The sequence below is a fragment of the Harpia harpyja genome, chromosome 11 (assembly GCF_026419915.1).
Source record: "Harpia harpyja isolate bHarHar1 chromosome 11, bHarHar1 primary haplotype, whole genome shotgun sequence".
Lineage (NCBI taxonomy): Eukaryota > Metazoa > Chordata > Aves > Accipitriformes > Accipitridae > Harpia > Harpia harpyja.
This window is the reverse complement of record NC_068950.1, coordinates 10,234,059-10,256,913: the sequence shown is the minus strand read 5'-3', so window position 1 is coordinate 10,256,913 and position 22,855 is coordinate 10,234,059. Positions and strand designations below refer to the sequence as shown.

Below are 22,855 nucleotides of genomic sequence, written 5' to 3'. Positions count from 1 at the left end.
GGCCACTTAGGAGAGAGTTCAGGAGAAAGTGAAGTTGCTCTTTTCTTCCAGTTTCTTATTTCCTTCCTGTAGTTTTTTTCCTCCTCCCCCAAATACCGCAAGTATAAAAGAAAATGTCTTGTTGCATTGTCAACTTTAGTTTTGAAGCTGTCATTTAAAAAAAGCAGCAAAACTAAACTTAAAAGAAAAAAATACAATGGGATTTACTAAAAGAACATTGAACAAGCTGCAGTGTTTTCTGTTTGCTAGTGAATAATTGGGCTGCTGAGGTGGCCAACAACCCTAATGACATAGCAGTGCAAAGCACCTTCCCATGTCACATTGTTCTGTCGTCTTCTGTTTCTCTGGCAATTTACATCAGCAGCAAGCCTATCCCAGAACATGTGGCCTCACTGCCACTGTCCCAGTGCCCATACCTGGTGCTGAGCTGGAAGCTGAGTGCTCCACAGTATCTTGTGTTCCTTCAATGTTCTCCTTGTTCTCTGCCTGTTTCTTCAGTGTTCTAGTCTTGGAGGGAAGCATGGGTAACCGGGGCAAGTAAGGAACTATAGATGAGGAGGAGGCTGTTCTTCCAAGCTCCTCTGCTACCTCTGTAAGGAAAAAAACCAAAATGGGAATAATTGGAACAGAGACCAGCAGAGGAAGAGAAAAAGAAAATCTGGGTCTTCACTGCAAACCCAGACTGGCAAGAAGAGATACATGACTGAGAAATACATAGTTCATGGATTTAGTTTTTGCTCAAGTCTAGAGGTATTCAGGGTAAGATGTTTTTCATAATGCTTTCAAACTCATTTACCTCTTTATAAATTCAGCAAAAAACCCCCAAAACAGTGGTAGGATCTGCACAAGAGGTCTAGTATGACTCTAGTTCTCTACTGGGTTAAGGGTTGCTCAAGAGCTAAAGCCAGCACTGAATGCATTTGCCTCTGTTTTTAATTAAGGTACCTCCTGTTGATGCTCCTGGGATCCCCCAAAAGTTGTGTCCTCTCTGGATTTGGATCTAAGCTGCTTTGCTTGAAGCAAAGCACTGCACCTCCCTATTAGAAATGAAGACTGCATGTTTCCTTCTCAACATCACCGTAAGGTATGGGTTGAAAAAAAAAAAAAACCCAGAAAAAAGCCCACAACCACCTGGCCACACTGAGGTTGGCAATTGTGTGGGCCACTTGATGTCCCTATTATAGATCCTCCCTGGCAGAATTCAATCTGGTGTGTTTTTTCTATAGTAGGGTAGTGGATGGATCAGTTTCATATATAATTTAAAAATTTAAAAGATGCTCAGACATTTCTCCTTGTCTGCTGTCTAGTATCACACTTCTCACCAGTATTTACCTCCTAGTTGATTATACTTGAGAGTTGAGTTGCACAGATTCGCTCCTAGAAGTAGCTAAGTAGAAAATCCTAAGATTAAGGCACACTTTTTAAAAATGAAGGCTGGTAGAATAATATTTCATGACCTAATTGCTGCAGTCAGCAAAGGACGGCGATATGCATACATCTTCCTCTCTCTCTCAGCATCACTCACTATTCCTTATTCTTCAGTCTGGGAAACAAGAGGCTTCCTCTAATAGAGGAGACAATATTCTTTAAATTAACTCTTTGGCATCTTACTGCTCAAATGAAACTATACTGTCCCCTGCACTGGTATATGTCTAAAGTTTATGCAGTATTTGTGCAGCAAGTGAGAGAATGTATTTATCCACTTATGGTTAAGAAATTAAGTAAGGGATGAAGCTTCATCACAACCTCCACTGCTAGCAGATGAGCTTTAAGGGCTTGTCCATAAGACATAGCACTCTGAGGGATAATCTCCAGTACTGTTTCAGAAATAAAGCAACAGGGGCTCTCACCCTCTGAGATGCTCGAGTCATGGAACATGGTTTCAAAAGCCTGGTGGGTCTCAGCAAAGGAAGGTCGGTCTGGTGGGTTCCACTTCCAGCCTGCAATGCAAGAAAGCAGAGTAAGCCTCAGTGCCTAAATGGGTAGGAGGTAAATTTTTATTCTGTCCCAGGAGACAGAAAATACCTAAGCTTTCTCAGCTGCAGTCAGACTCTGATCTCCTACTATTTAACCGGCTTTACAGTCATTCACAGCTATTAATTCATAGCAGCAGTAAGTCACCCTACCATATCCTAACAACCAGATCTTGAGAGGAAGGAACCAACTCTAAAAACCCCAGCCCTCTGCCAACTCCACAGCTTTTTCTGATCTCCCTGTCCCTCTTTCTGAATTTTTTGGGCAAAGGAGAATTCCATGTTTGCTACCCTGGCTGTTTGGAGCAGACACATCTAGCCCAGTCACAGATAACTGTGTGTGCAAAGCTCCAGGCAACATTCTGCTCACATGCTCTTAATACTAAAATTCAGACAGAGCCTTCCAAAAGGAGAACGTATGCACCCTGTGGGGGAAAGAGGAAGAGACTGCATTGATCTAAGATGGAGCTTGGAAAGTTATAAAAGGGTATCATGACAAAAAGTGTAATTTCTGTAGTTAGAAATCTGCACTAAGGGAATGTATTCTGGAAGCGCTATCTGTTGATACCACCGTAGGGTCTGGGAAGTGACTGGCATTCTGTTCATTTTGGGTTGCGTTAATATCATATGAATTCCCTGATTTTGGGCTTTTGTGAGCTTCCTGAAAGTTTTTTGAAGCAGTATCTTTCATCATTACCCAGCTTCTTTATTTCATAGCCGAAGTTCACCCTGACTTTCTTTGACATGCTGGGGATCAGGCATTGCTGGAGACAGGCTGTAGAATGGCCTCTTAAGCCCTGGTTTGTCTGTCTTGTACATTGAGGGCCACACAGATTGCCTGAGTTAGCACCAAGGAGTCTCTTCCCACCCTGGTCACACTGACAGGGTCTCTCTGCTCAGAGCTGCTTACCTTACTCAACAGCATGGCCTGGTTTTCTCCCTAGGATCTTCACCTTTTTGCCCAATGTATTCTCTACTCTTGTGGGACTGAAGGAGATTAGCAATGCTCTTAAGCTCTGTTGGTCTTCCTGTAGCACACTGTATCTTTTGGCCTTTTATTAGTAGATTTTCAATTTGTTATGGAGCATTAGGGAGCTTTTCACGACGTGCTTGGAGGATGCATTTTGTGCAACCTTGTCAACTACATGTCTCCTGCACAGGTGTTGTGTTTGCAGAGAACTAAATTTCCTTCTACTTTGGTGATTCCATAGTAAGAGTCCTACTGACAAAATACCAGTACAATTTGCCACAAAGTGCTATCTAGCTGTACTGTGGGATGACAGTTTTTGAGAGTGAATTCTTGTTCCGTAGAGACCAGACTCATTTTGCATCAGTAAGCAGGTACGTCTCAGGTGATGGGGCCTTTGCCACATTAGGTAACAAAATGGCACATAAGAAGCAAGGACTTCAGAGTTAACTACAAATTTCTCCCATCCCTCCCAGGCTTTGTCCCCCAAATTGGAAGAAGATACTCACATGCCCTCATCAGTTCATAAACCTTTGGAGGGCACCCCTCCGGTTGTTCCATCCGATAGCCCTTTTCCAGCAGATCATACACCTGAGAGAGGTCAATGCCTGGGTATGGTGACATCCCATAGGTAGCAATTTCCCATAATAGCACCCCAAAGGCTGCAAAAGGAGGAAAACAAAATTCCTGGTCATAAGTCTGCCCTCCTCTCATGTTGCTCATTACATTGTGGCCTTTACTGCAGCTTGAGGCAGTATCATTCTCTTGCAGATGTTTCAGGCCAGTCTAGGTGAAGACATTACCTGCTAAAAATGCTATCGATTCATGAAGTTGTGGCCTGGCTTAAGACTGTCTCCTCCCCACATGTTTCTGCCCAGGCCAGAAAACAAGTCACTGTCTAGGCTGGCAAAGAAAAACAAAATGAAAAAGAAAAGAAAACTGAAGTGGAGTTTTCTTACCCCACACATCTGATTTGATTGAAAAGGTGTTATAGGCCAGGCTCTCAGGAGCCGTCCATTTGATTGGGAACTTGGCTCCAGCATGAGCTGTGTAGGTATCTCCAGTCATAAGTCGACTTAAACCAAAGTCAGCCACCTTCACCACATGATTTTCTCCAACTAAGCAGTTCCGTGCTGCCAGGTCTCTGTACAAAAGAAAAAAGCACACTCCTTTACTGGAGCAAAAGCAGGGCTTCTGAATACAGTCTTGTGGTTGCATAGCCTGTCCCTCTCTTCTGAGTCGGGAAGCACTCTCTTTATACAACAGGTAAAGGCAATGTGAGCTTTGCTCTGAACAGTGTCAAAAATTGAGTGGACTTGTTGTTGGAGCAATATGGTAAGTCAGGATTAGGGTTGATTCTTTAAATTCTATTAAATTTCCAGTAATGATAGGTGTTACGATGAGAACTTTATGTTTCCTGAGAATAGGATGAGATCAGCAGCTCATCACACACTGGTAACAGCTCTGTGGCACTGCTTTATCCAACTGGATTAAAATAGGACTTGGGGTTGACAATGTCTTGCACATAGGTGGTACATAAGAACAGGACAACACCAACTTTCGTAGCTGTCAGGCGGTCGTGCACAAGGTTGTAAGTCTGCTATGAAGGTCACTGGGAGAAGGTATTGCAAGACAGTATTGAAAGCAAAACAGCCGATGGATAAGCCAGTGTGAAACCTAACTCTGGAAGAAACCTCCCCAAGAGGAGGAATTCCTGGGCCACCATGCTGGTGGCCTGTTTATCACTGCAATCCGAAACTGTACTAGCTCAATGTGACTTTACCCACCTGTGAATGAAGTTCTTCTTCTCTAGGTACTCCATAGCAGAGGAGATCTGAGTGGCCATGTAGAGTAGCACAACAGCACTCACTTCCTCCCGGTTGCATTCCCGTAAATAGTCAAGCAGGTTCCCATACGGCATGTATTCTGTCACAATGTAAAAGGGTGGCTCCAGGGTACATACACCTAGCAGCGAGGAGGAGGGAGCATGTGAATAAAGCTTCCCTTTCTTCCCTAGCTTACCACTATTCCTAATTTAATATCCATTTGTCGCATTTTGTACTGATGAGTGTTTCTCTGAAAAGTGAAGGCTTCCGTTTACAAGACCCAGATCAACGCAGCCCAACTGCAGTGCTTCTGTCTATTTATCTGTCCATCCACTTTATGGATAGAGAGAAACATGTCTATCAAAGCACTGCTATTTCTATATAATATACAGGAAGGAGTAATTCTGTTCTTTGGAGTGTTACAGAATGAAATAGGAGTTATTTTGAACACATATGATTTGCTTTTCTTCCCCTCTCTTCCTTCATAAAGCTAAAGAGTGGCCAACTGGAAGTAGGTACCTGTCAACTGGCAAGATTTCCAGACTGAAATGTCACTACAGAGTAATGTGAAGCACTCCCATGTGTACTAGCTGGGTAAGTGACCAGCATGGTGGGACCTGCTCCTAAAGCAGCATTCTCACACATTCCTCAGATGACTACTTCCTACAGTCATTGCAATTATGAACAAAGTATGTATTAGCAGAGGAGGAGGGCAACAGGATACTCATGTCAAATCTCTGTGAACTCCCACTGCAGCACTGCTGAATGCCTGGTCATACCGTTACACACATACAGGAGTAAACCACAACTACACTGTGCATCAGAAAAAGCAAAAATGCATCTCTCTGATGAGAAATCTTTTAGTCTCTACTCCTGGAACCAGACAGGGCTGGGCAGACACCTCATCTGTGCCCATTTTTTAAATGGGTACAGAATAGTTGCCATTATTAAAAGCCTTCACATTCTTCACATTTCTCCTTTCATCCTAGGCTTGGCTTGACAGCTTTGCTCCTGAAAGCAGCAAAAATCCAGAGGCAATTAAACACTAGTAAGGGTTTAGGCTGTCTCCTTAAGAATCTTTGTACATGTAGAATTAACAGCTATGCAGACTATTTAATAGTGATCATCATATCATGCATTTGTTAGCGAGACAAACAGGGCACAGCCAAGCTGTAAAGCCTGCAGATTTCTTCCATTCATGTGCTGTTTGATCTGACTTGCATCTCCACTGCCTTGATCTCATGTACTTATTTGGTGATACACAGGGTCCCTTACAACAGCAGCAATCTGGTTGTCTTCTGCTTAATTATGGACTGATTTTTCTATTTAGTGCAGCTTTTTCTATAAATGTCTCTGATTTGAGAAGCATGAAGAACAGTATTTGTTGTGCTTCCAATATAATTTTTTTCTTTCACTTTGAATTTTCTTATAATTTTGTTCTATCAGAAAAATAAGTCACAGAAAATAGTTTTTAAAATCTGATTTAACACAGCAGAAAAGGAATCTGACCCTGATAACTAAACCCTGGAGCATACCTAAGGCCAAGGGTATAAACTAACAGGAGGCTGATATTGCAGACTTTTATATAATGCATAGTCATGCCTCAACAGCAAAGATGTCTACTAATGTAAGTGACTGTATCTGATATTTTATTTAAAATTAGTGTCTCTTAGCTCCAGTACTACATAAAGGAGTAAGCTGTCAAAAATACCACCCTATAGCCTGACCTGATTCAAAAAGTTATATAAATACAGAAAATCTGCCACTACTTTTAAACAAGACAGATTTCATTTTGGTAGAAGCTCAAGTAAGAACAGAAAGAGCAAGGAATTTCACTAACCTAACAACTGCACTAGATTTGGGTGCTTGATCTCCTTCATCACAGCAGCTTCTTTCAAGAACTCTTCCACCTCCATGGTATCTTCCTAGATAAACAGAGAGGCAAAAGAAGGGAAAATTTATCTTCATGACCAAGGTCTGCTTAACACCATTTATCTGAGCTGAATATAAATGATGGCATCCTTATCTCCATTCTGCTGTTTTGGCTTTTACCAAAGCAAAATATAACACCCCTGAAAAGCTGGGCTGCAGCATGGCCAAGTAATAGATCTGCAGTACCCAGAAAGTGCTAGGCTTTCTTGTTTGGTAGCTATTGTGGCTACCAAAGCAGTTGTGGCTGGTGAAAGGAAGACTCTCAGGATCACTGACTTAGTTCCCCTGCCTAGCTACAAAAATTAAGCTTGAAAGCTCCCTTACTTAGGGGGTACGTAGAACTGTAGCTGTTAATGTTGAAACAAACAGAAGGCTCTGAAAAAAATAAATGGAGAAGTGGAATTTTTCCAGGAGTAGGGGAAAGGTGGTAGAAGGTATTTCCAACACCTTTGATTCCTTAAAGCTTCCACAGCCCTTCTGAGGAAAGAGAAGTGGACCTGGTAATCATTTCTACAGATCTGACTGCAGGAGCTTGCTGGGCTGAAGTTACAAATTATTTCCAAGCCACGTGCACTGGTGTAAGTTTGATAAGCTGACTTTGTTCTGCAAAGCTACTCTCAAGCATGGATTTTATGCAGATCAGCACACTCCATTTTCTGATATTCGTATCATTAGGAGGTATAACTGAGAACGTTACAATTTCCTTACCCTTATCATAAATGGTGACCAAATGAACAGTGCATAACAATCTGAAAACTCACCTTTAACGTTTTCACAGCAACCGTGAGATTGTATTTCTTCCAGACACCAACGTACACCTCGCCATACTGCCCTCCCCCAAGTTTGTGCTTCATGGTGATATCAGTCCGCTCCATCTCCCACTTGTCATGGATGGGGGACACTCCATAGACAGTAGGTTTATTGCACTTCGGTGCTGGGTAATGCAAAGTTGTCACCAGTCCATCTGCTACTGTTGAGTGATGGTGCACTAGCTCTGCTAGTGTGCTGAAACGGCTTTCTGCTGTCACATATACCTGTTACGAATGAAACGGGAATCTACTTAAAGGCAGCTGGAAGCTTTCAGTAACACTGGAAAACAGGTACAGTAAAAACATTCTAGCAGGTTTACAAAAAAAAAAAAAAAAGGTAAGGGAACCACACTTTAGAGTATTTGTTCTCATGTTGTTGGGCAAATGAATATCAATCTGTGGGATTTTTACCTGCAGAAGGCAGCTAGGTATAAGCTATCACTTGAGAGCAGTGCTGTCTCCTGCCTTGTGCTTTACAGGACTAGAAACTGGAGTTCTTGTAGAAAAGCACAAGGTCTGTTTCTGCATCTCTCAATACATCGTACTGCTATTTGATCAAGGTTTCAAAATGCTGATCAAAACTGCTGACTTACCAGAGCTCTGCTTGTTTTAAGCGGATCAATAAAAAGATAGCACATCAAACCCCAACTGCTTTGCTCCCCAGCTGCTTTCAGCCAGGATAAGCACCATCTGCACTTCTTCCAAAGCGGTGTTCAGTGAGTTACCACCAAACTCTTGGCATACGTGTTCTTTTTTCATATTAATCAACAAGTGGACCAGTTTGCTCTCACATACACCCCTCTCTTAACAGTCTGCACCTTGAGATTCTGTACCATCTCTTCATTAATATCTTTATTTCCTCTCCCCGCAGCATTATCTGGAGATCCTTACCTTTCCATCTGAGGTGGTATTGATCCTGTAGTGGTAAACACGTCCTTCGTACCTGAGCGAGATGGATAGCTGTCCTGGGCTGCTCTCGCTTTCACGAACCAGGAAGCTGCCATTGATGAGACTGCTCAACAGATACTCTGCTGCACTGCGTGACACTGGCCCATGGTACCATGAATGCTTTTCCAGGCTGTTCACTGGTGTGATGTAGTTGCTTGGTACCCAGCCCTGCCCATTCTTCGAACGTACCTCACTCCATTCACCATTCTGGTTGTAACCCAGGACTCGCAACTTCTCACCTACGACCAGAAACAAAAAAGCAAAATAAGCACAGTGCAATCTATTGGGTCTCATTAAGGGAGAAACTCATCATCAGCTGACTAAGCCTGAGTTTGTAGCTTAACAATAAAAATCTGCAGCAGTGATCTTATAACTAAACTGCTATATATAAAGTATTTATGAAGTAAAGTTTCAGACAGAATACCGATAATACTGTTCCCTAATTTACTGCAGTGTGATTGATGAACTCAAAAAGCTTCCTGTAGTCCAGCTTTTTAGACTAGAAAGACTTTTTTTTCTTGGAGGGATGAGGTTTGTCTCTTTCTTGAAGTCTTAAGTGGCATGTGATTTAAAACAGCTCTGCAGCAGGTCATATTCTGATACACGTACTGAACAGAAACAGGAAATCTCTGTGAAATTCTTAATTCTTGATTTTGCCCCAGTTGAAAGTGCTGAATTCTGTTATCGTTAATAATGTAACAGTTTTCCTCTGCCCTCCCCTAAAAGAGGTGTCTCACAAGGCCAGTGATTTGAGGAGCCTAGAACGGGAACAACCATAGCTGGGGTAGACTGTTGGGCAGTGTTACACAAACCTGTATCTGTACTAGGAGGACCACCCGGCAGGTGTCTCTCCAGCACAAGTGAGAGAGAGACCGTCTGCTTATAATCATCAGTTTAGAGAATAATCTTCTCTAACTGCACTCATTTCTATTCCTATCCAGGGAAGGATTCTGCTTTCTATTTTCTGTTGCTAAGTTTTCAACCTAGTAGCTGGTCTGCAGTTCACAGCCTTACCTTTGGTGATGCTGAGCGTGTTGTCACCGCTTGCTACAAAATCGTAAAGTGCAACAAAGAGATTGGGATCGCTCTCAGTGGCTCCAAGCAGGTTCTCCTTGGAGCTCCATCTGATGGCTTCATTCAGTGCCTGGGGTTCAACATCGCAACCATAGGGGCGGTGCAGGGCCTCTGAAGAAAGAGCAGGAGAGGAAATAATTGCTTTGGGTACAATCATAAAAAGATCAAAATGTGCTCTTTATGGAAAGGGAGCACCATGTCTGTACATCTTAGATTAGTGGTTTTCAATCCCCACTTTGCTGACTCTTCATTCTATAGGTTACTTCTAACAGGGGCTGGAGAAGGTGATTAACTGCCTATATACCAAGTAGCAAGCTATGTATATAAAATTTCTATTTAATATTTATAATATTATATATACTTCTATTTATATACACCCCTATTTGAAAGTATTTAAGCATTCATAGATAAAAAAATGGGTGAGATTAAAAGTGCTTTTTCTTTATTATGCGAAGTAGCGAAGGAAACCTTTCAACACTGAAATGTTATGTTTTATGTCTTTATTGTTTCTGTGGCTGAAGTAGACAGCCTGGATCTGAAACCGACATTACAAATACAGGTAGGACAGACTGAATTATGACACAAATGAGATCTATAGGTTGGGACAGTAACTGATTCAGTATTAGCAGGAATAATGGTGATTTGTAATACAATTCAAGACTGTGTAAGTAAGAAGTCAAAAACTGACAGGAACAGAAAGCAGTAAGGGTGATGCTAGGTATTTAGCAGCAGTGTTTCTGAATACCCAGGCAGTTCTGTTTTGCTGTTTCAAAGGACAACTGATGCAAACTTGACAGTACAAGGCAGTGGAGGGAGGAATCAGACCTGCTTTATGGACAAAAGGAAAAAGTCCCTGCAGTTCCTGTGACGATGAAAAACAATCTAAATACGCAGGGTTTTGGAAGTAACTGTAGTAAAAAGCAAAACTGTCTGAACACTTCATGGTAGTGCTATGCCAAGACCATCACTGGCTTTCTAACCCATAGAGAGGTTTTCCAGGAATGTGTAGCAGAATAAATTTCAATATTAAGACAAGAGAAAGAGCGATGATGTGGTTTCATACCTGTGGGCTGCTCAAGAGGGCAAAAAAAATATGAAGGTGTAAAGATGCAAATATTTTCTCTGATGGTACAACTGCCCTAAGTTCCTGTCCCAGTATACATTTCCAAATTCTCTTGTTGAACTTACGGAAATGTACGCTGCAAAGAGATTTCATTAAATGCATTAAACATAAAAAATCCTCTTTCAAAAATTTGAGGCTTTCTTTGCTTTACAATCATTGCTTTGGCCCATTTCCGAGGGGCTGAGAAGTCAGGCTCAGGATGTTTTTAAGCAGAGCACTGCCAGAGAACATGCGCATGTGACCACCCCCTTCCCCGAACTCCCATGAGATTTACATTCATGAACAAGAGCTAGTCTATAAGGTGCTTTAAAAGAGAACAAAGAGCTCAAATGCAATACAGGATGGGAAAACTGGGAAGTCAGCAAGACACAAAACAGGAAAAGGCCTGTGCCAAGTAATAGGCAAACACATGCCAAATCTGTGTCACAGGACAGAGCTCAAGCCTGGAAAACAAGGACTTAGAGGGTTTCCCAGCATCTACATGCAATTTTTTGACTGTATTGTAGGTACATGAGAAAGTAAGTGGTTGAGGTTTGTTCCATTTTGTTTTTAAACACATAGCTAAGTGGCTTTTGACTGCATTTCTGGTAATTATTCAGAGTTATACTGCTTGCATAACCTGCTCATCTTGCATTTACTTAATAACCTACCTCCTGAGCCTTGCCAAAGTAGCCCTCTATCAAGGTTCTCCTAGCAAGAACAGAAGTGACTAGAGATTAAGCTACCAAAATGTCACTTCTTTGATTTAATTGTCCACAGATGCAATATTTACATACGCTTCTTGTTCCTAACTATCAACTGCAATTAGTTTTACAATATACTAACCCATCAGACTGGGTGCTATCATGGAAAAGAGAGGAAATCCCAATCCCTGCTGAGCTACCTACATTATAGCATGGCTACCAACATCCCACTGTTAATTTTTTAGGGCTGGGCGTGTACATATGCATGTCCAGTTGTTAAGCACCAGGAAAGAACACCAGTTCCTAAATCCAGCTCTCTTTATGGAGTAAAAATACGTATTTAATTAAATAATACATTCTTTATACTTCTAGTGACTTGTGTTAGAGAGAGTGTTTACCAGTGCCTTAAGCTAAGTCACTCAGCGAATGTGCTTATACAAGGAATGTGACTTACACATCTCTGCTAAGGAGCCAACACAAAAGTAGGCAGTGTTTCCAAACACTGACCTTTCAGCTCCAAAATACCTTAATGGTGTTTAAATAACGTCTTACTTTCAATTTTAATCTGCCAAAATATGGAAGGCTTTAAACTAAAATATATGCATTTGTTCTAAATCAAAGCATACTTTAAGTCTCTTTCTCAAGCCAGAAAAGCCATGAACCGAGCATCCAACCCCTACTTAACAGACAGCACAAAGGTAAGCATTTAACAATGCACTCGATGATTAAGCCTGAAGCAGCCTAGTATCAGCTCAGCAAATCCCATGACCAGCTAGCTAAGCCTGCCCACACTGAGCCCAGCAGCGAGCACTTTAGCCAAGGCAAAACCAGCAGAAATGCCACCTGCTGCTTAGCGCTGAGCAGCTCTGCCCACATGAAACCATTTGTGGTGCTGTGCTGGATTGCCAGCGAGGATTCAAAGCAGATGTGGGACTACTACCACTTCCTCGGGAATGCCTGTGAGGCTGGCACATGTTCTTAACACCCACTTTATGTACAAAAAAAGCCAGCAGAAGTTAATGTTTGATGAGGAGCTTCAATCACTTAGCTACAGTGCTTACCTAAAAATCACATTACCTAAAAATCAAATGCTTTCAAGAGTTCATGTCTCACTAACTTCCTTCACTTCCATTTTTAGAGTGACTTGGATGCTTAAGTAACTGTAAAAGTTACCCAGTATCTACTAAAGGGGAATTTATCAGGATATAAAAGTACCTATTGCAGGATATTATTACATAATAACCTATGCTGCTCAATATGGTGTGGGATCTATAGCATCCAATATGTAAGGATATGGAAGGTCAGTGAAACATGATAATCACATACACCTCATTAAGGAAACTAAGATAACCAAAGCATATCACAAATGATACCCCTCCAACTGAATGGTCTGCAAGCTCTATTCATACCAGGAGTAAGGAAATGAGCTGGGAAGTTCTGTTTGATATCAGCTCCTTTTAAAGGCTAACCATAAATCATACATTACCACTTTCATTTCCTATACAATGGAAAACTTCCATCATCATTTAGTGTACAAGTAATACACAGTCATGCAAGAAGGTTATGCTTCATCCATCTCCTTCCTTTTCTTTATTCCCACAATACAATTTGCTTCTCTCCAGATATGAATGCTTTTCCTATTCAGCCAACATGTAAGGGGTGTTTTGTCCCCCCACCCCAGTGCTGCCAACACTGCAATTACCAATCTCTTCAGCCCAAGAGCAGGAGGTAGTATAAACTAAATCTTAAATTTCAGAGTCACATCAAGTGCTGAAGTGGTCTCTATTTCTGAAATACTAACTGTGTAACTGCTCATAAAAACGAAGCATTTCAATAATCCTAAAACTCAGATAAAAGCAGGCAATCTCAGTCCTGCCTATGGCTGGTCTTATACTACAAGACAAAGATAGACTTGAAAGGAACCACATCCTCCTTGAAGCACTTGGAGAAATACAGGAGAGGGATGGCACAGCATTACATCCCTGAGCATCATACCTGTGAAACTCACACCAGGCTCAGAGGCTTCCTCGCCAAGGCAGCAGAGCAGCTTGCCCTCTTTGCCATAGCTGCTAGACTGGAAGAGGACCGTCCCCACAATCATGCTGTGCTTCGCAGCAAGCAGCAGAGGCTGCTTGGCTCGAGAAGTCCTGGACTGCCACCGACAGCACAAACACCACCACGTGCAGATGTTCACTGCTCACAAGGCTGGCGGCCAATGAAAAAGCAAGCGCTGCCGAGCAGTCGAAGGAGAAACTGGGAAAAACAAGCTGCAGCTTAACTTGGTTATTAGCTGGAAGTGAGGGTGGAGCTTCCCAGGGAACGCTGAACAAACAGAGGATGTGGGGACTGGACTGCAAGTTGAAACAATTTTGAGATGAGCTATAAAGACAGAGTTTTGTTCCACTAAGAGTTAGGCAACAAAGCATTTGGGAAGAAAGCAGTTTCCTTGGAGAAATTTCTTTGTACAAATTACAAAACAGATCACCCATTAATGAGACCACCCAGATTGATTCATTTTTCCACTCCACATACCGTTGCTGGAGCACTATTTAAATTAATCACCAGGAAAGGATGTTAGTGAATATACACGTCTGAGAGATGTACGAGCACTGAGCAAGTAAGGACTCTTGAACAATTCAGGATTTCAGAAAGAAACAGAAAGCAAGGACAGTACAGTATGCCCAGTCTGAGCTGCATATTTGCCAATTTAGTAAGACTCAGGACAGTTCTCTGAAAGGGCACCATCAAATTACCTCTCAAAAAACATAAGATTTGTTGGATGAATTCTTTAAAAGCCCTAGTTTTCTAGCAAAGGCTGTATGATTTGTAGCAGGACAGGCTCCTCCTAACATGTGGACAAGGAAGGGTTAAAGAGCAAGCCATCACCATGGCAGTCTCACACCTGGGAGGGTGGTGGGCCTGCAGAAGGGTATAAAAGGGAGCAGGGAAAGGGAAGGCAGTGGTTTGGCCTTTGTAGGGGGAGAGGAGCTGTTGCAGCCCACCAAGGAAAAAAAAAAGCAGCATTTCTATAATCCATGAACTCCACTGTTCTGCGAGAAAGGCAGCTGCACCACGTGATGAGGACTCAGATCAGGCTAAAGGTAAGAAATGAGCAACCTGGCTTATTCCAAATGTTTGTAAGGCTGGGAATGTGGAAAAATGCTATATAAAACTGGATGTGCTGTGGTGATGAGGAGCTGCTTTTCCCCATACAGCCTGTGACATGAGTTATTTCCCCTACCACCATCACCTAATGTATGCAGAAATAATAACCAAAGAAAATACCTTAGGATACCTGCATACTGTTGTCTTCCTAAAGTTCTGACAAGTGGGTGACGACCTTTCCTCCTCCTACAAAACCAAGCTCAGTGAATCCTGCAGCATGCTAGTCAGTAGTTATACATTGAGATACCTTTACTTAGAAGCTCCTAGGCTTTATTTCTTTTCTCCTTTGTTTCTTCCTCTTGCAGTTTATTGTTTTCTCCCCTCTCGTGTGCTCTGGGTACTGTTAATTACTCTGGTATTTGTACTAACCTTTCTGTATCTATTAATACACAAAGAATAAGCAGAATTTGTAAGGAGAGACAGCATAGCCTCAGAAATACATGGATAAGCATTGTGACAAACAAGCTTTTCAGGTAGGTCTGAAATAGTATCAGGAAATGGCAAGCTATATATGGATTTGTGACTAAATTAGTCATAGCTGTAATAGTTAAGAAAGTTAATAACCAATTTACTTGTTAGTTAAAATACAACAAATGAGTATTTGGTATCTCTGGAACAAAGAAGGATTAGCGGAAAGTTAGGTTGCAATAATGTAACTTGCAAATATATCTATTGAACCTCTCACTTTTAGCCTCTGTCAGAAGGCTCTCTGGTCTGTTAACAAGCTCCTGACAGGAATAAAGTACTGGCCAGCACTGGCATTATGGGCGAGTAACACTTTGGCTGTAAGCTTGCTGTAACAAGGCAATTCTGTCCCTGCACCCTTCCAGCCACCCTCCTGAAAGTGTTTCTCAGCGGGAAGGACATGGGGTGTCCCTGCACAGTGTGTAGCTGCTCGTAAGGTCCTGTCAAATACACACAGGCAGAATAAAACCAGGCATCTTTCTACCTTCTAGATGAGCGTTATTTCTTTTACAACCAATTTTCCTAGATAGTTATTTTACACTGTAGACCATCATCTTGACATCTGCATCCTGTTCCTATTCCCTTCACAGTAAGTGCACAATATAAAATCTTAATTGTAGTACACTCAACTTCCTTGGTGGAAGAATCCACCTTTCAGGCACAGCAGCTCTTCCCAGCTCTTTAGACTATTCCCTGTGGTGCCCTTCAAAGCCATTTCCTGAGAGTGGTTACCCTTCCTGTACAACTTAAATCATCCATTTAGAAGCATTTCTCTAGTTCTTCCAGCGGTGGGAAAAAGTTGAATATAAGGAAATCTTGCTGACCATGCTACTTTGATACATACAGTTCAGGGAGCTTCTAAAAAATTTGTTATACTCTGAATTTATGAACCAACCGTCAATTTCTCTTAAACGAAAGAATGTGTACATGGAAATACAGCTCTGAAAAGGATTTGATGTGGTTGGCAGCAGGCCAAAGTGACTGGTTTGTCAATGGAAGGAAGAGAGACAAAGAAAGGCTTATAGGGTAAATACTGGTTATTGTATACAGTCTTAATCTGATATCTCAGCATGTTATATCAAAACCCATAGGGTGTATATATATACACACACACAGTGTTCTACCCTCTGGCTCCTCACATGCCTCTTTTTCACAAAGGGATGCTTCAATACAAGACCACCAAGATCCCTTCATATGCCACATCTTTCACTTTATTTTCACTTTTGAGTTTTCAAACTAAATACCAATATAAATATCCATGATGCTATTTTACACACAGACTCATTTTATATTCTTGCTTTTAAGACTATCGAAGAATAGGCATTGGTCAACTTAGAGCATAGAAAGTAGACCATCAAGTAACTAACAACTGCCAGTGTAATTGGTATTTTCCACTGCATCTTCAAAACGTACATCACTTTACATCACTAGACTTCAAGATCTTTAACCAGCTTGTTAGTGGGAGGATTTCTGCCATAATGAATATGAGGAAACAAAATTGATAACACAGCAGCAAGTGGTTTTCCTATTTTGCTGACGTGATTGGAGTAGTATCAAGTTCTACAGTAGCTCTGTTTCTGAAGCCAAGTGTCAGCGCTTCCTACTAACCAAAAATACTCAAGGCAAACTACATACTAAAAAGCAAACCAATGCTGAACAGGCCAAGTTCCTGCTGTCTAATAATGTGGTACCACAGAAGCAGACCTATGAACTTTATTTACCCTATAACAGACTTAAGCCCTTACCTAAACGGACCACCTAGTCTTTCTGCTGACACATGTGTGGCCATGAAAAACACCAGTTTAAAAGGGTCAGACAGCTCACATATGGCTTTGGTAAAATGCAGGCAACCTAACCAAATGCCATTCCTAGGTGTTCCTCTCCAGAAAGCAACCAGACTCTTAATACCATGGTTTGCCTGAGCTAAGCACAGATCCATAGTTAGTCTTTGGGCCTCCCACAGAGTGGTGCAAGGTTTAAGTACTGTAAACAACGTACTGAATAAAGCCAAGAAATACAGCTCCAAGCCAAGAACTTGGGATGGGCAAGGAATAGGTTTCTATTTATGGTACCAGGCTGGGAGAGACAGAATGGGAGGAGACTTCAGAGTCAGTGACAAAACTGCATCATGAACAGCTCACATCATATAAAAAGAAGTATTTCAAGCCAAGCTGGTAGCACCATCTTGCCTCAATTATCCAAATAAATCTGAAATAGAAAAGGTTAATAAAAGTGATCTTTGGTATCAGAGAGAGAAATATATGGAGAAACTTAAAAGCTCTCCATACACCTCACCTCTTGGGAGTGGATTTATTTTGTAACATGATAAACTGCTGCATATGATATTCCCCAGCACCCATTTAATGGTTAAAGTGGTAAGTCTTTACCTAGAAGATGTGCTTTTTGGCTAGCTTGATATAGAAATCCAAGGGAAGACAAGGTTTGGGGTTTTGATGTTACTGAATTTTCATTGGTAGAGAGAGCCAGATTGATCTCAATTGATTTAGTTACACCAATTTATGAAGAATTCAAGACGTTGTCTGTCTACCTGAACATTACAAGATGTTAGCTATGTTAAGATTTTAAAAACGCCAAACAAACCAATGTTGACAGAAGGAACTGCCTGTCTTGCATTTCACTGGTTAAGGTTATCCTCTCCATTTGTTATTAACAGCCACTTCTTTGCTCAGATGTCAGTGACACATATGTATCCCATTTCTCCCAAAATCAACCTAACACAATGTTTCCCTATTTTTTTCTCAACTAATTTCTGGTAAAGTATCTTTCTGGTGCAGAATCCAGTATGAAATCAAGCTTAAGCTCCAAAGTATTCATTTGAAAATCTTAATTCATTCCTTGTTGAGTGCAACGTTCATAAATCTCTTCACAGATCAACAGTAAGTGACCAAACCTTCTTCTGAAGCATTTGGTAGCATTGCTGTTTTAAGAGAGAATTTCAAAATAGATGAAGTACTGATCATCTTCAGTACAAATGCTGCTAACTCATTACCTCTAAGGTTTTTTGTCCTCACAGAACTCTGGCAGGAAAGTGACTCTGGGATAAATGCAGCTAGCAAAATGATGCAGGTTTTTAGATGCATTTAAAAAACACTTTAGGTTGAGGAACTCATCTGAGCACAGGAGAGCTGGACTAAACAGTTATTAAAAGGTGCAATGGATGTTTCCTGTCACAGGTACTGGGAATGGTCAGAAGCACAAGAATCCACTCAAAGTACCAATCTGACTTCTCTGAATGTGCGTCTGGGCAGGAACTAAAACCCAACAGCACAACAGGTAATAAGAAAAACACTTTTCTGAAGTGAAAGCAAGATTTTAATGCAATTAAAATGATATACAAAAAGGATTTGAGAATAAAGAGCTACAAATGTAACCTCTTTGCAAAACCCTGAATACTGTATCAAAGTGTTTACCTTATTTACTAAGGATTTGTTCAGCTCCTATAAAGCTAGTCAGCTTTGCAGTTGCTGGAATCTAGAAACAAGCAGAGACCACCAACTTTAGATGCTCTGTATTACATACCTCTTTCCATTGAGTACTGAAGTGATGAAGTTCCAATCTTTGTTCCTCTGAATCCTGCCTATAGTGGACAGTAACTACTCCCACAATGACAGTTTTAGGGAAAGGAGTGCTATGAAGGGACACCCAGATTTCAAAGATAACTGGGAAACTGCATACATGTAGATCAAAAGTCTATCTGACATTCTTGCTCTGTCATGCTAAGTTCCAGTAAGCCTCTCCAGTATGAAGGGTAAGGAGGATTAGGTCACCCAGTCCTTCTCCAGGAAAGGTGGGATGGCCAAACATTATGACAGCTTACAGCAAGTCATTTAGCACTTTTTTTTAATCAGTACTTTGGGAGGGAAGTTGCTTAATGTGGATTACACTTCACTCCAACAGAATTCCTGAGGAGTTGTTAATACTGGCCAGATCAAAGTCAACATATTATCTACCAAGCAAATCAAATGAATAGCTATTTACTCACGGTGTTAAGACAAACATTTGAAGTAAGAGCTCTTCTGCAACAAGATTACTTGAAAAATCATGGCTCAACTGACCCCAAGCAAGCCAGAAATATGTACACTAACACAAGCCTAGCTGGTGAGAGGTTTATTTTGCAGATGTAAAGCACTAACTGATCAGACCTTGGAGTTAACATGACATAAATGTCCAAGCTGCTTTCCAAGTGACATAATTACATCTTATTAGAAGTCTTACAGTATTAGGTACTCTTCTTAGACTCAGCACCTGGAACAATGACCACATTAAACTGTTTCTCAGCTGGCTTTTTGAAATTTATTTTTAGCCTTTCTAGTTAGAGGGAAAACTTAGAAGGAGAGGGTAGAGACTAACTCACTGACTTGTAATCTCAAGAGTGAAAGAAAATGTCAATCTAACAGCCCAAATTTGAGTTGATGTCACATCTTGAGGCCCAAGTAATTATTTTTGCAAGTGCCTTGAACAGGCTGCACTGCTTACCTTTTGGAGGATATTCGGAGGGCAGAGCTCCCCAGGTGAGCTGATATAGCTTCAGTTTCCAGTACATGAGTTTAATTTTTTAATGGAATCCCAAAATGCTTGTTAGCACAGATGCGACTTCTCAGTTCCATCCACCCACACTGAATAAGCAGCAACTGCCAAAGCTACATAGTACTTCTGTTTTAAAAAAATATTCTCTAGCTAAAAATAAATTACAAAACTGTTAACCTCATTTGTCAGCAACCAATATGCTGTTCAAGCCATTGTCCACAGCCATTTTCTTCTCTTGAACAAAGAAGGGGTCTCCTTTTTTAAAATAATATTTACTTCATTTGGCTAAAAGACTTGTGATCTTGCCTCCTTTGAAATATATTTGTCTTAGAAAATAAACCAGCGTTTCCTTTCCTCCAAGAAAAGCCGAGCTTTAGCATGAATGCTTGCCCAAAAATTGCATGCCGTCTTGTGAACTTCAGAACCGGGGAAAACTCTTAATGTGGGTGCTTGTCAGGAGATGCCCAGAGTCTGACATTCAGCTGAGCCCTGGCTGAGGGAGTTTTAGTTGTCTTGCTCCTTCTCGGCCTTATGGGCTGATTCACTTTTGTGGGGGGCAGTGTGAACGTGCACGTATGAAGTCAGAGAAACACATCTATCGCACTAAACTTAGTTACTGGCTGCTGTGCCACTTCCCGTTGGTGAAACCCAGACACTTGTAATTGGCTCCGCTGACCAGACAAGGGACTCCATTCACCAGTGCCGTTTCCAACAGCTGCTAAATAACCAGGGTAACATGAACCCCCAGCTTCAACAGGAGGAGAATTCCTAGCACAGCGCCAACAGCTTTGCAGTTTCGGGCTGTGTCACTACATTTGCTTTTTCAAATCTACTAACAGCGGTGTTTAGCCCTTGTGTGTCTCAGTCCAGTGTTAAGACAAGAATGTACTCACTGAAATAATGTTTTTGGAAAATCCTTTCTGGGTTATGGCAGAATACATACAGCTTTGAAGGAAAAGAAACTACAGTAAGACTGAGCAACTTCAATACCCCTAACAGTAATCAAAGCTACAAAAAAGTCACTGTTTGACTTGCTGGTGTAGTAAAAAAAATCAGTTGTATTACAAAGAACAGTAACTGTAAATGAACAGACAAATTATAAGTTAAGTGGATCTGGACTGAAAATGCTTATATAATTTAGTAGGTTAGTGATGGATATTATTCAGTAAATCTGATATTTTGGGATAGAATAAGAAAAAATGTTTTAAAAATAATTAATTGAAGAGAGGTAAGACTAGCCAGTATATTCAACTTGAAGGAATTTTATGCAGCTAAGATACAAACATGCATTTTATGTACGTCTGCTACTATAGCAGTAGTATCTACTGTAAAGTTAAGCACTGAAATTATTTTTTCTTTTTAGGAAGTACAAGTACTTCTTGATTGTTAATGTCAAAACTATAGAACATTTAAAGGAAGTATGATAGGAAAAACAAGTCCTGCCTTTTGGATTTAGCAGAACACTTACAGAATATCAAAAGCAAGTCAGCTAACTGACAATTGGGATTCTTCAGGCATGTTAACAACCACCATACTGGGCCACTTATAGCCCAGCATCCTGCTGTTACCATTGCCAACAGAAGTTGCCTGGGGAAAGGGTAATGATATTATTCCAGCATACTTTCCAAGCCTCCAATATGTTGCAGCTCTGTCTGAGCCAGAGTGGGCGTTGTTGTAGTTAAACTTCCTACCAGGCTTCTTCCATTATTTTGTCCAGTTGCTGTCCGAAGTAATGCAAACTAAACTCATCACATAAGCAATATCCTGCTGCAATGTTATCAGTAGCTCAATTGCACATTGTAGAATAAAGAACAAGCCCTTACTTGTTTTGAACACGACATCTGCTAGTTTCGTTTGATGATCCTCAGTCTCTACAGTGGCAAATCCTGAATGATTACTACCTGGTGGTGCTTTTCCTGCCACTTGTGATTTTTATAGGCCTTTATCTTGCTTTACCTCAGCCACCTCTCTTCCAGGCTGAAGAGTTTGTCTTAGGCAGTCTGATGGGTTTGCCTTTTGGTCACCTTTAAACAGTCCTCCTCTGAGTTTTTTTTCTAGCTCTACCATACACCCCTCCAGATAACCAGATCAGAATTATATGCAGTATTCAAATCATAGCTTTGTACAGTGGCAGAACTATTTATTTTTCTATTCCTAATGCTCTGCTTTTTGGACTATAATTCTAAATGTTGTTCATGACACTGTCTTATTAGAGCTCAAAGATTTATTTCTATTGTTATAGTAGTCAGCTCAAGTATCTCACATGTGAAGCTAGAACCATTTCCCTGTATACCTCCTTCCACATGTTTACACTGAACCTTGCACCACTTCTTTAGCCTGCAACGTCCTGCAATTCTTCAGTCAACTTTTGTCTCTACTGTCTTTAATAACCTCATATTATAAGCAACTTTACCATTTTGCTATTTGCTTTCTTCCTCTTCACATCATTTGTCATAGTCTGACAGCAGCTTTTAATTAAAACACAGGCAAATTGAAGAAAAGTTAGAAAGCTAAGTAAAAGACATTTTCTTACTCCTATTTGATAGCTGTTTCATTTCTAGCATCTTTTCACTAAACAAAAACATTAATGTGTTCCAGCAAGTTATATACTATAATCAGTGCTTAATACAGTGTATGATCTGCTTAAGTCATCAGATGCTGCTATCCTATGGTGAGAAGCACTTTAAAAAAAAAAAAAAAAACAGACAGACAAAAATTGCTTTGCAAGGGAAACTGTTGAACTAGAAGACTGGTTAAAGAAGGTATAATTGGCTCTAGGGAGAAATACTCCAGGAGATGGGAAACTTGAATGTGCCTGTATGCAAAAAGGGCAGAAACATCCTGTAGAGGATCGTTTTTTCTACTAATTTGTTTTCAGAGCAGTAAAGAAAAGCAAACAAAGTACAACAGTGTGGAAGTGAGTGACTTAATTCCCCAGAAACATTAGGCCACATCTTTTGACTAGGTTAAAGATGGCCATTTCAAAAACCAGAAACTGCATGGAAAACGCTTAGATTAACCTTAGATTAGGCTAGCAAGGACAGAATCTGACCTATAGACAAATAAACATCATAAAGGAGGTAGCTGCAATTGCAGATTTATCTAATTTGTCAAAAGACAAATCCCCACAAGAGCCAAGATCTGTTGCCAATTTACAATGCTAACCTGAACACTAACAGTTTGTTTTTCTGTAACACTGCAAACATACCCTCCTTGTGCTGGGGAAATATGGAAGAGGAAAATAGTTGTATGGATTTATCTAGGATCATAAAGGGCTTTGAGACAGTCCTAACTAAATGAAATTCTGTTTTATTGAATTGGTACTACAAAACCTTCTATTCA

General features: G+C 40.8%; 1 protein-coding gene and 1 long non-coding RNA gene across 2 annotated transcripts in view; one reads left to right on the top strand and one right to left on the bottom strand.

Moving 5' to 3' along the window:
* ABL2 (ABL proto-oncogene 2, non-receptor tyrosine kinase) overlaps window positions 1–22,855 on the bottom strand; it is a 50,041-nt gene that overhangs the window by 7,032 nt on the left and 20,154 nt on the right. Inside the window, exons 2-10 of the mRNA XM_052801043.1 lie at window positions 9,470–9,640; window positions 8,399–8,694; window positions 7,460–7,732; window positions 6,607–6,691; window positions 4,728–4,905; window positions 3,900–4,084; window positions 3,450–3,602; window positions 1,851–1,940; window positions 417–590 (exon numbers count right to left, since the gene is read on the bottom strand). Coding sequence (XP_052657003.1) covers window positions 417–590; window positions 1,851–1,940; window positions 3,450–3,602; window positions 3,900–4,084; window positions 4,728–4,905; window positions 6,607–6,691; window positions 7,460–7,732; window positions 8,399–8,694; window positions 9,470–9,640 — 1,605 coding nt within the window. The remainder of the gene's footprint in view (window positions 1–416; window positions 591–1,850; window positions 1,941–3,449; window positions 3,603–3,899; window positions 4,085–4,727; window positions 4,906–6,606; window positions 6,692–7,459; window positions 7,733–8,398; window positions 8,695–9,469; window positions 9,641–22,855) is intronic.
* On the top strand, window positions 605–7,586 carry LOC128147869 (uncharacterized). Its single transcript, XR_008237119.1, has 3 exons — window positions 605–1,084; window positions 5,257–5,360; window positions 7,477–7,586. It is a non-coding gene; the product is annotated as an uncharacterized LOC128147869 (long non-coding RNA).